Raw genomic sequence first — 16,096 nt, 5'->3', positions numbered from 1 at the left:
TTAAATGTTCCTGGGTGACAAGAGAAGCACTAATAAAGGCATAGCAGAACTACATAAGGCTTTTGGCTTCCATAAGAAACTACACTGCACAGGTTTCAACTTCAAACAGTTTTTCATGCCTAAAAAGCTGGCTGTAAAAAGGGTAGTTATAGTCATTCACAACAACCCAATGCCTTACAAGTTTTAAGATAGCAACAATAGAATCTCTGCTCCTCATTCTCAGAAGAAAATATTTTTCTATTCATTCTATGACAGTTGAACTGAAGTTGATCAGACATTTTTGATTAAAGGCCATCAATGAGATGCCTTCCAAATAAAACAGTATCTTCTCTTTAATCATACACTAGACCTTTCGGGCAGTGTAAATACTGAAAACATACAACAGCTGAAGTTCTACAGATGCATACACTAAACACTGAGTTAAATACAGTACAAACACAACAAGGCTGCTATTGAAGTCAGAGGAAAAACTGATTATGGCCAAGAGCATCTGCCTGAATTGAACACACTATAAAAGATTCCACTTACAAGTTCTTCCAGCACAGATTTAGACTCTCTTTTCCTAAGCTTCCATATGATAGAACATCATCTTTGTTCTTTCATCACTAATTCTACTAACTGTGCACACACACGCTGCTCTCACGGGAAACAGTGCTCAGGATTTGTGTGTGTAATAACTGGAGGAACATGAACTAAGAAACTCAGCTGTTGTGGCATGCAATGTTTTCTTTTCACTTCAGCACTTGGTTTTGATAGTAAACAACAGTACTGCAGAAGTTAACATCAAAAATTTTCTTCTGCTGCTGCTTCCAGAGCAGCTTAAGTTCTTGCCAGTCTCTCCAAGTGCAATGTATATAAATAAGTAATTGGATTGTACTTAAGAACTATCATAATCAGCAACACTTGCTATCTGCTCAACATTCCCCACTCAGTGAAGCACTAAAGATGTATTACAGGGCTATAAGAATCTGAACTTTAGTATTTGTTTATAGTGGTCGTGGCAAGAATCCAAAGGTATTCATGTTAATTTACAACACATTTAGGTAAATGATCTGCCTTTGAAGACAGCCAATTCTGTAAAGGCCTCTTGTAGATCCCAATCTGTTTCTTATTTCCTTTGCCCACCCCACCAACTTTTTAAACTATACTTCGTGGTTGTGAAAGGTGACAGAGAGAACGACTGGGTATGGAAGTAGTTTACTGCTATGACATGCAAAGCATATGTGGACAATACCAATGCAAGCTGCACATGCTTCTTTGCATAGTCTGGATGTTCACAATTCAGAAAATAAACTTAGAATAATCCCATTTGCAGACACACTTTTAGTCACGGATCTGGAAGAAAAGCAATTACTCCTTTACCTCTCGTTCATGATGGTCGAGACCTTCCTCAGGATTTCTGAGATTGAGGACATGCACCTCTTGTGGTAGGCCTGTTGTGCCTCGGCTTGCACAGCCAGATAAGACTGTGAAACTCTCCAATAGAGCATGGACTGGGTGTGAACTGTTAACAGGAGATAGCACACACTCACTCCTTGGCACAGGACCTGCAGGGAAAGAGACAGATGCATATCATTTAGAGAAAAAAAAGCAATTCACAGATTCCATCTGTCAAATAATAAAGTCCCTTCTGGTCACAAAACCAATGGGAATACTAACAGAGATGTCATGCTTATTATCCACATTATGAACAAATTTTAATTTAGCATATTCTCCTGAATACATTAAACTCTTAAAGTATTTCTCTCTCTGAAAGTCTGAATTTAAAATACATTATTTAAAATTGAAGAAAGTGTTGTCATTATCAGAAAGGAAATTAAGGAAAAAAAAAAAAAGGATGACAAAAATACCCTGAAGGAGAAAAAGAACAGTTAGGGTGATTAGGAGGAATTGGTTAGTCTTAGATATGAATTATTTGCTTATGTCAGACACTGTTATCTCCAAACACTGAAAAATGCAACTATGTATATACAACAATGAAAAAGTTAATCTCTAGTATAATGTAATTCCAGCAGGAAGGATTTGGGCAAGTTGCATATGTTGCTTTTGAAGCACTGCTGATTTATGGTGAACACCATTCAAATACACTGGACAAAACAGAAGTTTATCACATGATAAAATGAAATGTTTGTTTACTGAGTCTATTTTGCGTCTGACAGCAATTATCTACACTGATAACGGATATCTAGTCCAAAACAGAGTGTACGCCCTTTTAAATAATCACCAGAGCATGATGCAGTGCTGTACTCTCATATAGTACGTGAGACAGTGTGATGCGATACAACAAGATACAGCAGAAGCTGAAACATACGGAAAAGTTTACATTTGAACTATATCTCAGGAAACTAAAGCAAGACAAATATTTATGAAAAGCAGCCTTGCTTTTCCAAAATGGCTCAAACCCACCCCTGACAATAACAGATACAGTATGTTTTGGATTCAGGAGGTCACAGGAGAACGCCAATTGACTTAACCCCTAATTTGCACCAGAGTCAGCTAGATAAGAATTAGACAAACTAGTCAGTTCAAAAGCTACACTGTATAAAGGAGAACCACAAAGCAGAATTCTGATTTCTCTGGCTGGCATGCAACTACAATTAAAGGAAAATGTTTCTTTAAAAGTAAATATTATTAATAATAGTAATATAAAGTTCACAGTGAAAGAAAATGCATAAATGATCAAATAGCAGAGCTCTTTCTGTTTTTGTGAAATCTACATCCAGCAATCCAGCTAGCACTATAGATCATTTGACCTGGGTGTACGTGTTTAGTTATATTAGGACTGACTTACACTTTGCTGGTTAAAAAGATAGCTCACTCAAGATACAGTTAGCAACTGGCCATTTAAAGCCAAAGACCATCTTAGAATAGACATTTTACAGAAAAAACAAGGCCACTGAGAATGGTGATACTTCCGCAGTGCCTTGGGTTGTGCATGTCTTGTCCTGCAGAAGGGGCTGCTCCTGAGACCCACTGGTGCATGCTACATATCCTGCCAGCTCCCAAAGAATGGGAGCAGTTATTAAAGGCAGTGCTGCAGGCATAAATTACACATGCCTGTGCTTGGGATGCAGAAGATAAACAAACTTCCTGTTCTCTGTATGAGGAGCTTGGTATTAGCACTGACTGGCTGCATGGGGGATTGCAGGTTTGTCTTTTTACTACTTTTTAAGAATATGCATGTAAGATGAAAGCAGTCCAAGCAATGACACTCAGTTTAAAAAATAAATAAACAATAAAAATAAACTTAGACTATTGCCCTTTGTAACAGTTGAAACATTCAGAATTTGCAATAGAAGTATCGCCAGCAGCAAGGGCTCATTTTCTTGATGTACAAGTGCAGATCAATTAGCCCAACCACTGACGTGCAAGTCCTGCAGCAGAACAAATTATTACACAATCTGCACATAAAAAGAATTTCTAAATATGTGCGTTTCTTGGGCTAGGGAACAAACTGAGAGCCAAGGAGCAGCCATGTGTTGAATTGCTTTTCTTGCAAACTAGAGTGGAGTTGACATGTGTAAAGAAGCCTTTACCGTAACAGAGAGGAAAAAAAAAAAAAAAAAAAAAAAAAAAAAAAATCAGGGAAAGAGAAAATTCATACAAATATAAGCACACGCCAAAAAGAAATAGCAGCATGGGGGAGAGGTCCCAGAAAAGTATGGGGCAAGATAGCCTGTATATAAAGGACAGAGAGAAAAGAAAGCCTGGCACGGGAATAAAAAGCTGTAAGACTTAGAACGGGATGGAAATGGAGCTGCTGACAAAAAACATACTTTTAGCAAAAGTTCAGGAGAAAGCGCTAATACCTCCCTCCTGGCACTTGATCCCCTCCTGACTACCTGTTTCCATGCAGTACACGTACCAGCCCTCCCCTTCAGCCGATCTTTATTCGATACACGTTTGCCACACTAGAGGAAGTTGTGTGTTTTTCCCCATCTCTGTAAGGCTCATCTACAGGAAGGTGACGGTGACCAATAGAGGTGTTAATTTACCACAGCCCTGAGCTTTCTATAATGTCCTCTCCTCCCTGGCACCCCCAGGCGCGCTAGACAGAGCTCCGCATGGCAGGCTTTGCAAAATGGAAACACTCACAGAAGGGAGTAGCAGTTCACATTCTGGATAACGACGTGCAGCAGGGCTTATCTACACAATGACAGGCAGACGGAGGCATGCCCACACTGCCTGCTATCCATCCAAACTGGAGGCAGGCCAGAAATCCTGCAGAACGCATGTAACCCCTCTGGCAGCACACCCGAGCGGCATACCAGGCCGCACAGGGCTGGCTGCCATGGGTCCCAGGCCACACGAGTGTGGCCCCTTGACTCCTGCACACGAGTTGGCTCTGGGCCTGCCAGCACAGGGCTGGCCTCAATGCACAGCAGACAAGCTGCGTGTCCAGCACTGTGAACTACCCACCACCACTGCAACAAAGCGGCCACCCTATCTCCAGGCCCCAAAACAATCTCCTACCTTTCTTGTACATTCTCCTCCCTTCCCCTTTGCATCCTTGAGCAACTACGCTCCCAGTGCTGCCACTAAGTGCACACATCAACATTTTCTCTTTGATTCACTGCGATTTCTGTCAGCTCTGTACACCATTCCCTTAAATCACAGCTCTTCTGAGAAGCTCGGTGTAAGAAACCAACACTTTTGGGAAGGAGATGGAGAAGGCAAACGGGAGTTATTTCTTCTGACAGAGTTGCTTTCAGTCCATTGTTAGTGACTAAAATGCAGCCTCTGAAAGTCTGTGGAGATCAGAATGGCTACTGAAGGCTATCTCCACTGTATTCCAACTGCATACACTGTCAGATTACCCAAATACAGAAATGTATGATGGGGTAAGTAACAGAGGCTTACACTAGACGTTGCATTTCTGCCAAGTTTTGCATAGGTGTTTGTGTAGAAATGTCCCTGGTCCACACTCTTCCTAGGAGCTTCCAAAGAGCTCAAGACTCAGGAATATTCTCTTAAATGTGCTGGCAATTCCTCTGTATCACGAAGTCCACCGGCACCCAGTCTGTACAGCTATGAGACAGTTCTTTCCGACACATGCCCTCCATTTATGCTTTCTTTCAGTCTCTTTACATTAGACAAGCCCCAGCCTGAGCTACCCGCTCACCACTCAATATCAACATCTCTTTCCAGCATTACCTACTGCACCTGCAGGTCTTGCCTCATGCCACTCCAAGGCACTGGCAGGAGCTCTCTTCAGGAGCTCTCTTTTCTCCAAATTAACTGCTATCTCTCTTCCTGGCTCCTCTCAGACTCCTCCCACTGATATTCCTTCCATCCTCCTGCCACACCACCTTCCTGTGGCTAAAAATCTACTTACTTCTAGGTAGTTTAAATACTACAGTGTGTATTTACAACTCTGAGGAGAAAAACAAACAAACAAACACCAACAGAAAGCCCTTTCTATGATACCACTAATCCATTTGTTTATCACCTCTGCAATATCTGCTTGTCTCTGAAAGCCAAAACCGCATTTCTCCAGTTTGTGTAGCTGCAAGCCTTTAGGATTCACTCCTTCTCCTACTGAGAATATAAATGTGTAACGTACGGTCATTGTTTGGCTTTTGTTTCACTATTACTGATTTGGACTATGTATTCGTTCAATGAATACATTGAATTTAGTTACAGTTAGCAAATCCTGACTCTTACAACAATTATATCTTAATTGTGTAATGCCTGCAAAGTCTTTTGAAGAAGGAAAGCAGGTTAGGTAGTTTTATAACAACTTTACTGCGAATGTGCTTTACGATGGCAAACATTAGCGAATTTAGAATTTTAAAGAACTGTTCAGTGCTTAATTATCTTCCACTTCCAATTAATAAGAAAACCTTTAAGAAAATCTTAACGCAGATCCAACCTTATTTGGTATGAACATCTGGAATGTATTCAATACAATTTCAGAATCTTGTTTCCCATATCATCCATGTTACTAATGAGTAACACGTGTTCTAAGAAAGTAGCAGAAAAGGGAGTAAACACGACATAGGGAGTACACAGTAAGTAGCAAAGTAGGATGATACAACCTAAGACTCGCTAAGAGCTATGATGGATTTTATTCGAATAATAAATGCTAATGTACTTTCTGTTGTATTTCCATGGAGATTTCTATATTGCTGAAAAGTGTGATTAGATCCTGAAAATTACATGAATCTCTGCTGTGGGTTCAAAAGCACGTTAGCATGGTTCCCATATGTCATACAAGAGGACACAAGACACAGCAATGGTATATAACACTCCTCAGTAGAACAATAGATTTAACCTAATTAATTTTTGAATGTGGCAATGACACACATCTAGTCGTTATAAATAAAGTCAAAAAATCCAAACCCAGACTTGAGAAACACCAGGGATTTCTGTGCTGTCAGGTACAAAGCAATATAAATGACTGCAGATCTTGCTAGAATTCATCACTTTAACATTGAAAAGCAAGCCCTAGAGGCGGCTAGCTATCAGAGCAGTGATTTCAGTATGCCCAAATGCCAGACTTCTGCAGAAGCTCTTTTGGAGAAGGTTAATTTAAGAGCTTTTCTTATATTAACTAGTCACAGTGACAACTGGGACAAGAAGGAAAGAAGAGACAAGATCCTTAAACCTAGTTTTGAGAGACAGCAAAGTTCTGAAAAACAAGAGGACTGAAAGTCATTTTCTCCAGAACTGAAAAGCTTAAAATTCATTGCAGAGCACCTAAGCAAGCTTAGTAATAATTTCTTCCTAAAACCTTGGAAAGGCATAGCCACACAGATGAAGAGCACTATTCTATACGAAGCAATGCTAACACCTATACATCCTTTTTCTCATAAAGGATTCTTTTCTAAGGTAGCATTGATACCAAAAAGTACACAAGGATTGGGGCAAACAAGATCCACAAGTGTAAATATAACTTGAACCTCCCACACGCAACCTCACATCTTCTCTTGATAGTCCAACATCATTGTGTTTCGACGCCATTAGATACATGCTAAGGGCTGAGGAACTACTAGAAAGACTCGTCATTCATCCCAAAACTTTCCAGTAGAGCTAGGTGAAAACACTGAAAAACAATTAATTGCTGGCAAGTTTAATAGAATCACAACACAAATACCCAGAAGAGTCCCATCTCAACAAATGAGATCTCTCTGAGTATCTACAGAATTACTGGTCATGGAAGTGGCCCCATTTACCACTATCTCATTTGCTGGATAGCCAACAAAGCCTTGACATTCAGTTGCCCAAAGAGTTGCTTGTTTGTTTTTTTGTTTGTTTGTTTTTTTGTTTTGTTTTTTGTTTTTGTTTTGTTTTGTTTTGTTTTTACTGCTATATCTAGTATTGGCTTCTTGTCAGAAAAAAAAAAAAAAAGGCATTTTTGATGGTGGAACTAGTTTTGATTGAATTAGTACAAGGACAAATGGAAAAGGTTTAAAATTACAATGGAAAGGTTCATGGACAAATTGTGGCCATTTCTGAAAGAAAAAAAAAAATCAAAAGAAAAAAGAGCTGCAAATGGGTTTGTAGAGGGTCTCAAAAACCTCAGGCTCCACATGTATCTATTTAAATTAGGGAGCTATAAAACTTGAACTGAGAAGAAAAGTATATCCTTAAGAAATATTCAATACAGATGGCAACATTTCGTTGTAGATGGAGTTAAAAATGTACAAACAATATTAAAAACATGTGCAGAAACAGAGGTTCCCCATTCCAAAGCTCAAAGCCTGCTAATCTTCAGAAACTCCATTTCATGCACTCTTGCTCTTTCCCTCTTCCTCCAAAGGAAAACTATCTCCTGGAAGATAACATTCCAACTTAACACTGACTTCTAATGCAAAAGCTACATGAAATCAGAACTTTGCTCTATGTGTTCTTAACTCACAATTATTACTCCAGAATTAATTGCCATTTCATTACCAGCAATTCTGTTCCAGACACATTCTGCATTTGGGCCCAACATTTCAATATAACAACATACTGAATTTCTCCACCTGCAACGTATTTTGATCCTTTATTTTCCTGCAGTTTTTCTAGACATTTCTGTTATGCGTAACAAAGTCTATCTAGCATCTTCTGTTTGCCCATTCTGAGTCACTCAGATCTACAGATGACAGATCCCATACCATTTTGGGGTTGCAGTTATGTTTGGTATACACTCCAGCAGCTGTTTTTTTGTTTGTTTGTTTGTTTTTTACTTTTACATCTCTCTAGAGAATGTAATGAAAAAACCTCCTTTCCTGTTGCTGCTAGGTACTGGTAAAAGCATGAGGCTCATCTCCCTGTTGCAGCAGGGGTGACCAAGCCTCACTTGTTACATGCGTGGATCTCACGTTTTTCCCATGATGTAAAATTTCAAATTGCATCTTGCAAGCAATAAATACTCCCTTCTACTTTCAAACATAAGCACCTAACAACATTTTGTCCTTATAAGGATGTAAAATTAATGCACATTAAATTGGAGAAGTTAACTATTTAATCAAACTCAACTTCTGTAGCAATGTACTGCTGCTACTTAAGAAAGCAGAATTGTACCTAAACAATTAAAGTATCCATTTTATGAAAAATGTAAATAACATTCAAATTTATAAAGCAAAACTAATTTTGATAATTGCACAAGCAAGGCAAGGGTAGCTGATGTCAATACATCAGTATCTTGTTTACTAAATAAAACTCTAAGTGTCTAAATAAGACACATATTAAGCTAATTAAATAGAAAATGCAAAGATTGAAAAGTCTATTTGGTTTAACATCTGCCGAGCAGAATTTTAAGACATTCCAGTGCATGAGACATAATCTTCGAAAACAAACATCTGTACCTAAAAAACAAAGAAGTCTTTCAAAGCAGATGTACTGCAGCACGTAAAGTATCACTTTAATCAATGAGCTGCATTTTCTGTAACTTCCACTGCACTTATTCCTGACCAAAGTACTGTCAGAGCCCTAACTTCTCTTGAGATCTGCAACAAAACACTGCTTATAGGATCTATTCTCAAGTATTTTTCCACATTTAATGCACACGCAGTCTCGTACACATGCTCTCCCTCTCTTTCATCCCTTCACCCAAGTATTTGGAAAGCTCACCACTAATATAAGACCATCTTTTAATCTGTATAAATAGAACAGCATGGATGTGTCAATATTTGTTTAAATAAACCTTGGAAATACATTTTTTGTTTTCCATGCCAAATAGTTCACCACTGTTTCAGATAGGGTTGCTGACTTTTTCCGTAGTTATCCTCGAGCAGCAGAAAAGAGACAAGTTTTCAGCAAACAAATACAAATGAAAAATACAAATATAGGTGATACTTTTACACAAACCTCAGGTCCCATGGAGCCCCTGTCCTATCCCAAAAGCTGCAAAAATTAATCAAGTGTGGTTTCCCTCCAGACACATCTGTATTTTGGAAAAGCATGAATTCCATCAATACTTGTATCAAGATACAAAACCTAAACTGCAAGAACATATTACATCTCAACAGGCTGAACGGAAAAATCAAATGCAGCATTCAGTTTCATCAATTTTAATTAACCAAGTAATCAAGTTGTCTCCAGAACCATTATTAAAAAAAGATGAAGAAGAAATGAGTAAACAAAAGCATTTCTAGCATTCCTTGCTCTTTATTTCAAACAACATGTAAAGTTTTGTTGTTGTGAAAGTCTCTTTCCCCAGAGATAGCCCATAAATTGTCACAGACTTATCCCTTCTTACTGTATAAAGGATAGGAAGTTGCATGGAAACAATGAATGGAAGTACACTTTTTTTTTTTTTTTTTTAAATCAGACAACGACAGGAAGCATTTGGCTTGGTTTACATTAGAGCTCCATACTGGGGCCAAAAGGAAAACACCTATAAAACTAAGTGCCTGCTTAGAGCAAAAACAGGTTTCAAAACCATTATATTTTTAATGAATCGGTATAGAAACTCCTCAAACCATCCTACTCACATTGCTATTGTTATCGTAATCCTGAAAATGAGTAAATTAAACATAACAGAGATGGGAATTCCAGACTTTATAAAGTCAGTTTCAAGAAAAAGAATCTTACTTTTATTATCAGCCACACAGGAATTCATGCATCATCAGATACCATGCACGAACACACATGAAATCCTAGATCAGACCTCAGTGGTCTCTGCTTACCCAAGAAAACAAGTCTTCTGAGTCTCCCTTTCTCAGCCAAATTGCAAGTTTGACAATATTTATACAATATTTAAATTGCAAATATATATTTCCGTTCTTTGTATGCTTTTAAAAAACACTGATACAAGTTCTAATGACTTTCAAACCAAGACAAATGCTGAATTATGCAAGAAACTGACAATAAAATTCATGTCATTACCACTGGATGCGATCTTGCTTTGATACTACACCATGGGAGGAGCAGAGGATTTACCTTTCTGTGATGAACCAGTCATCTATATAATTTGGTATCTGATCGCAGGTAGCATCGAGAGTATCACAAAGTACGAAGACAAAGGTATCAAAATACCCAACAATAGTAAGATCATAGAACGTATTCACTTGCTGGGAAGGTGAGGAAGGATTTTGTTTTGTTCTCTTCTTTAAATTCAGATCAAAATGTCTTCAAAAACCTTGTGACACTTTTTCATAAACGCAAGTAGTCACACTCTTCATGCCTATCAGCTTCAGTTTGGAACTACATACACAGCTCTTCTTTTGCTCAAAAATATGTGGCCCTACATCGGTTGTCTAAGAGACAATACCATGCAGTGAAAGGAGTTTATTATGTCCAAAGCTTTATCTAATGGCTGACAAGAGCCACCTCAAGAATATCAGGAAACATTAAAGGAGGGCCTCAGAAACAGCAAAAGCCAGAGGGAAGAAAAAAAAGCGAAACCACACAGGCTTGGGGGAAGACTGCTCCATAGCTTTAAGAACACCAGCCCTTTTCTAATTAAAAATAACAAGACTGTGAGTTCAGTTGAAGGCTGAATTCCTACAGCTGACCCTTAAAGGATGTGTTCAGTATCACTAAACGTCTCACTGCACAAACCTTGAAAACTGATCCATGTCATGAGCTCAAGGAAAACAAATCCTCTCCTCCTCAAAATAGTTAAAGTTTCTTTCTCCTATTGGAGGTGAAAGACTAAAAAAAGCACAAGAGGCAACTGTACTCTTCCTCAGCTCAACCTCTGTGTTAGGATCAGCAAATAAATCAGTCATGGAATACGCCCTGCTACACTTTTCAGATTCAGGCAGTTTATTTCATTTTCCAGCTTGTTTTTAATTAGGAAGGGCTTTGTACTTAAAATTGTTCAAGGGTCAGTGCCTAAAGGAGAGCATACAACAGTGTTGAGGAATGTCCATAAAGGAACGTCCTTGCTTTATCCTGAACTTGAGGACAGGACCGTCTTGGCAGGGGAACACAGCATCCACACAAATGCCAGAAAGCTAAATACTGGCAAACATTTCTGTGAGTTCCACAAGACTGCTCAGACAACGTGGCTGGACCACGTTTCAAGCTGGTTGAGGTGGTTCACACCACAGCTGAATCTCCAGCAAAGGCAACAAATGTAACAGAGCAGCACTCCTACAGCCATGGTCCACAGGTCTCTGATGGCTCAGACGCTCCTAAGTGGTCTGGATAGCTACATTTTCTTTATCCCATTTCTAATTAAACTCGACAGCTAAGGTAAGTAAAGCAAAATTCTGAGGGTTGGCTTCTCCACATCTAAAAACCTTTGAAATCATATAACTGGGATATACACCCAGATACTATTGCAAGAGACAACCCCCCCTCACATCTACAAGCAGAACATGAAGACTTATGAACAGAAGTCAATCAGAACAGCTTTCAGTCAGCATCAACAATAAAAAACCCGAAGTTTTATAGATACATATACAGATATTTTGAGACCTTTAGGTAAATTCAGTGTTGAGGAATGTGACACAAAATAGCACAGTGCATAGCAGGCCAGAGATAGCCCAAATACAGACAATGAAGTCGTCTTTCTATGAGTTGAATACCTGACATGCCTCACCCTCTTTTTTTTTTTTTTCCCCCAGCAGCTCAAAAGAATCACTAGAAATTCCAAAAATACAAGAAAAACTTAGAGCAAAGAAAAATATATGCAGACACATTCTAGAGTATGGTGAACAACAGATCTAACTCGGGTGACTGGAAGCATTTATCTTCTGTTTCCACGCATGTCAGTTTTTCCTCAAAAACCCCTCCCACAGTGACATTTTTGTTTAAAATAATTAAAAACCCCTCATTACCTTAGCTTTCAAGCTTCTTTGTAAATGCATACATAATACCATAAATCACACATACACCTAATTATCTTAAGCTAAACAGGAAGGTTCTATGTTAAAACAATTTTGTGGGCACCTGACAATGCTTATAAAGAACAGTATCAGGTAACATCTTTGAAAGCTCTTTTTCCTCTTGTTCTCCAAAGTCCACATGCTAGAATCTTTAAAATAGGACTTCAATACTTACTACCAAAAGCAAAATTCAATTTCCTGCTGTGAGACAAGGTCAGATACTGAAAGATTTTAACCCTCAACAAGACAAGCAAAACAAAAAAGGAAGGTCTACTAAAACTTGCAGCTGCATTTTCTGTTTAAACCAGAAGCACCATTAAAGCAGAGACACAAACTACCTTAAAGTTACCATGGCAATAGCTCTTATCCATGCTGCTTACCATTGCACCCTAATCTCTATAGTCATCATTTTTTAACTAGGTGAGCACAAACTGTGTTGGCTGGTTGCAGCCATGATGGCCCACACAGATCAGCAAAACCATGAAAACTCTTCAAGACAGCAAACAGCAGGGATTTGGCTTAGTATATTCAAAAGCACATAAAACAGCAAACTCCAGACATCCACTTAAAAGGATGACCCTCACACAGTTTTAGTAACGAAAAATAGGGCCTGTGCTTTCATGTGCTGTACAGTTATTGTCATCTTTTATAACTACTCTTAACTTGTGCTTGATATTCAAAAATCTAATCTATTTCTCCTTGAGGTGAAAAGTCAGAAGACAGACACTAAGAAAAAAAAAAAAAGCAACTGTCTGCAGAAATCCAGAAATCACAATATTTCTTTGTGCGCTTGTGCCCTGGACATGGAAGCCCTTGCACCACACATCCCACGGGCAGGTGAGGGAAGAAGCACAACAGCTTGGCTGCACAACAGGGTGAAGTCAGAGGCGGATGTAGCAGCTGGGAACCATGAGCTGGAGCAAAGGTATGAGCTGAGCCATGCCAGGCCCTGATGCAGGACAGCTTGTTGGTGGATGGCAAATGCTGGGCTTGGCATCCAGGTGCAGATAGATGAGGAAGGCTCTGTGCCTCACCTACACAGGATGCTCCTCCATTTGCATGGGATGAGAGGGACAGACTCTAACGAGCAAGTCACTCATGATGGCAGATCTGACAGATCTGTACATATATAGCTACCGGTAGAGGAACACAAAACCACTGAAACTTAAAGCTACAGGTTTACAAGACATGATGAATCATCCAATATCTCACCATAGCCAAAACCAGCATGTCTCACTCTCTCCATCTCTTCTTCCCACCAACACTTCCAGCACCTTAAGCCCATTTTGATGCTCAGACCTACTTTCTACAGGAGCTGATTCAATGCACTAATATTAAAGGAAACTAACCTAGCAATGAAGGGACTAAGCAGGCTTCCATTAGGTTCTGGTGCACAGAAGGACAGGGAGGAAGGCTCAAGGAGCACAGAGGCTAGTTCCCTCTGAGGGCAGGAGGCTGGTGTACAACCCTGGGTCACAAGTAGCAAGGCCTGTTCTCTCTGGGCAGCAGGCAGCCAAGCCAGTACATTTGAAAACACGTGCGAAACCACAGACTGAATGCAAAAAGACCTTCCTAGAAAGAAGAAGAGGAGTTTATAGGGCCTGCTGACTGGGCAAATACATTTTCCTTCCAGTCCCCAATCAGCACACAACACTACTGTCAAAAGCCCCCATGCGTTTGCACTTTGCAGTTTTGACTAAATCATTTCAATGGAGAATACAGTTTAGCACATGCCTTGATTACTAAACGGGATTCATGCAAAGGATTGCAAAGGTTTATGATGTCAATGTGATAGCTTTGGAGAATATATATTTTGAATAAAAATACAGTGGAAATGAGAGCAGTCAAACTTAAGTCATTTGATGTTGTTTGTTCCACTTTTAAAAAACACACAGGAGACTTCTGGTTTTGAGCATGAAAGCTTTTCCTGAAGCAATGTTGTGCACTTTCTTCACCATTACTAAGCTCACCCTTACCATGGCAGGACACCGTAGTCATGAGCCAAGGCTGCTACTGCTTCCCTCCCCAGCCTTCCTGCAAGCCCACTGTTAGCATCTCAGACAGACAGTGAGGCTGGGGCTGCCACCTCCATCGGGGGTAACTACAGCACCTTTCAGCATGTCCCTCTCCTCTTCATTTCCTGCCTTAAGCTCCTGAAAGTAGCTTGAAACTACACTGCGAAGATCATTGTAGATGTAGCAGTAATAGATCAGATGTGGGAGAAGACTGAAGTTTTAGTCTTCTAGTAAATGAATATTTTGTAACTTCAGTCACTCAGATATTTTGGATCCCATGGCACAGCCCTTCTGATACCATAAAATTACTTACTCTTGTAGGAGTAACCTATTATTCAGACAATAATTTTTTGAGGAGACTGAAGGCACTGTGAGATCCCTCCATCTCATCAGCCTCTAGTCAAAGCTAGTTCTACCTGCAGCTTTCAGGGAGGTGGGAAGGGGGTGGGTGCTATTAAAAATAAGCTAAAAATGAGGATCAGACCATTATAATCACTGTTCTGATTAAACAGAATGCAAGTTAACTCTGTTTGGTTCACACATTTTAATAATTACCACACTATTGTTACAGCAGTTTTTAATATGACAAAATGCATGATTTTGAGATGAAAGATTTTTAAACTACTGCACGTCTCTGTATCGGCACATCACCTGCATCTCAATGTCTGCACACCTTCTGCCTGACGGCCTGTAGGCTCATGCTAAAGCGAGTCAGCCTGCAGCACACAGAGGCAGGCAGTCAGAGCCAGCATACGCAGGCCAGAAAGTCTCAATCATCAGCACAGAATTAGAATGACAGAAGTCACATCCATTTCCACTCTTCATTTTTACAGTGCAAGATTATTTGATACAGTTTGCTTGGTATAATATCTAAATGCATAGTTTTTTTCTGATATTCTCCTGCTGCTTCTATAAAACTGTCAATATTCAGATAATTAAATAAATAGTTCTGCTCTTAAAGCCAACTGTTTTTGGATCATAGCTAAGTAAAGTAGAAACTGTCTTTGTTTTTTCCTTCCAGAACAGGAAAAAGCTGAACCTTGTCCTCTAATAAGGCTGATTCAACAGGATGAGTTGAATACAAGCACAGAGGTCAAGTGGCCTTAGAAATCCCTCTTCTGATCCTCCATACGAAGGGGTTGGCAGAAGCCACAGCAGTAATACCTGAACATTAACAAGCTCAGTGTTTGCACCACACTCTGACAACAGGCTCTGTGTAAAATGTGATGACATATTAAACACAGTTCCCAACCTAATACTCAAGTGTGAAAAACAACCAACCCTCCACTAGTCCACGCAAGCCATTTCACCAGAATTTAGCACTGCCATAATTACCATAAAATAAGATGCTCTGAACCAAAAATTCCAGGTCAATCTATAAGCCCACAAGAAGCTTTTCTTTTTTTTCAGAATTGTTTCTTTCAGTGATTCAGGGATCTGAAACTTTTGAAATGTTTCATCCCGGCAAAACAAATGCAGGTTTTCTAAATACATAATTATCATTTGAAGAGCAGCTTCACATGTAAGACAAATAGTATGCACTAGCTTGACATAGTGGCCATATTTTCCCCTTTTATAATCTGTTAGCATTACTACCATTAATTTATAAGGCAAAAGAAATTTAGCAGTTCAAAGAGTGAGTTTGTCCTTAGGCAAATTACTCAGTGGCTTTTAAATGAAATCTCAAACTAACTCTATTTACCTAACACAGCATGTTCTCTTTGAATGCTTTATGTTAAAAACACCACATAAGAGTTAATCACATCTTACTAAAAAAAAAAAAAAAAAAAAAAAAAAAAAAAAAAAAAAAAAAAA

The 16,096-nt window shown here is 39.2% G+C and overlaps 1 protein-coding gene across 2 annotated transcripts in view; it reads right to left on the bottom strand.

Annotated features, from left to right (window-relative positions):
* Positions 1-16,096, bottom strand: part of TGFBR3 (transforming growth factor beta receptor 3) — a 115,148-nt gene that overhangs the window by 65,110 nt on the left and 33,942 nt on the right. For both annotated transcript variants that reach the window (XM_042819908.1, XM_042819907.1), the window contains exon 3: positions 1,363-1,547. In XM_042819908.1, coding sequence (XP_042675842.1) covers positions 1,363-1,547 — 185 coding nt within the window. The remainder of the gene's footprint in view (positions 1-1,362; positions 1,548-16,096) is intronic.

This window comes from Centrocercus urophasianus, unplaced genomic scaffold (genome assembly GCF_019232065.1).
Source record: "Centrocercus urophasianus isolate 14NV4802_14NV808 unplaced genomic scaffold, USGS_Curo_1.0 seq_18, whole genome shotgun sequence".
Taxonomy (NCBI): Eukaryota; Metazoa; Chordata; class Aves; order Galliformes; family Phasianidae; genus Centrocercus; species Centrocercus urophasianus.
This window is presented reverse-complemented; position numbering and strand designations above follow the sequence as displayed.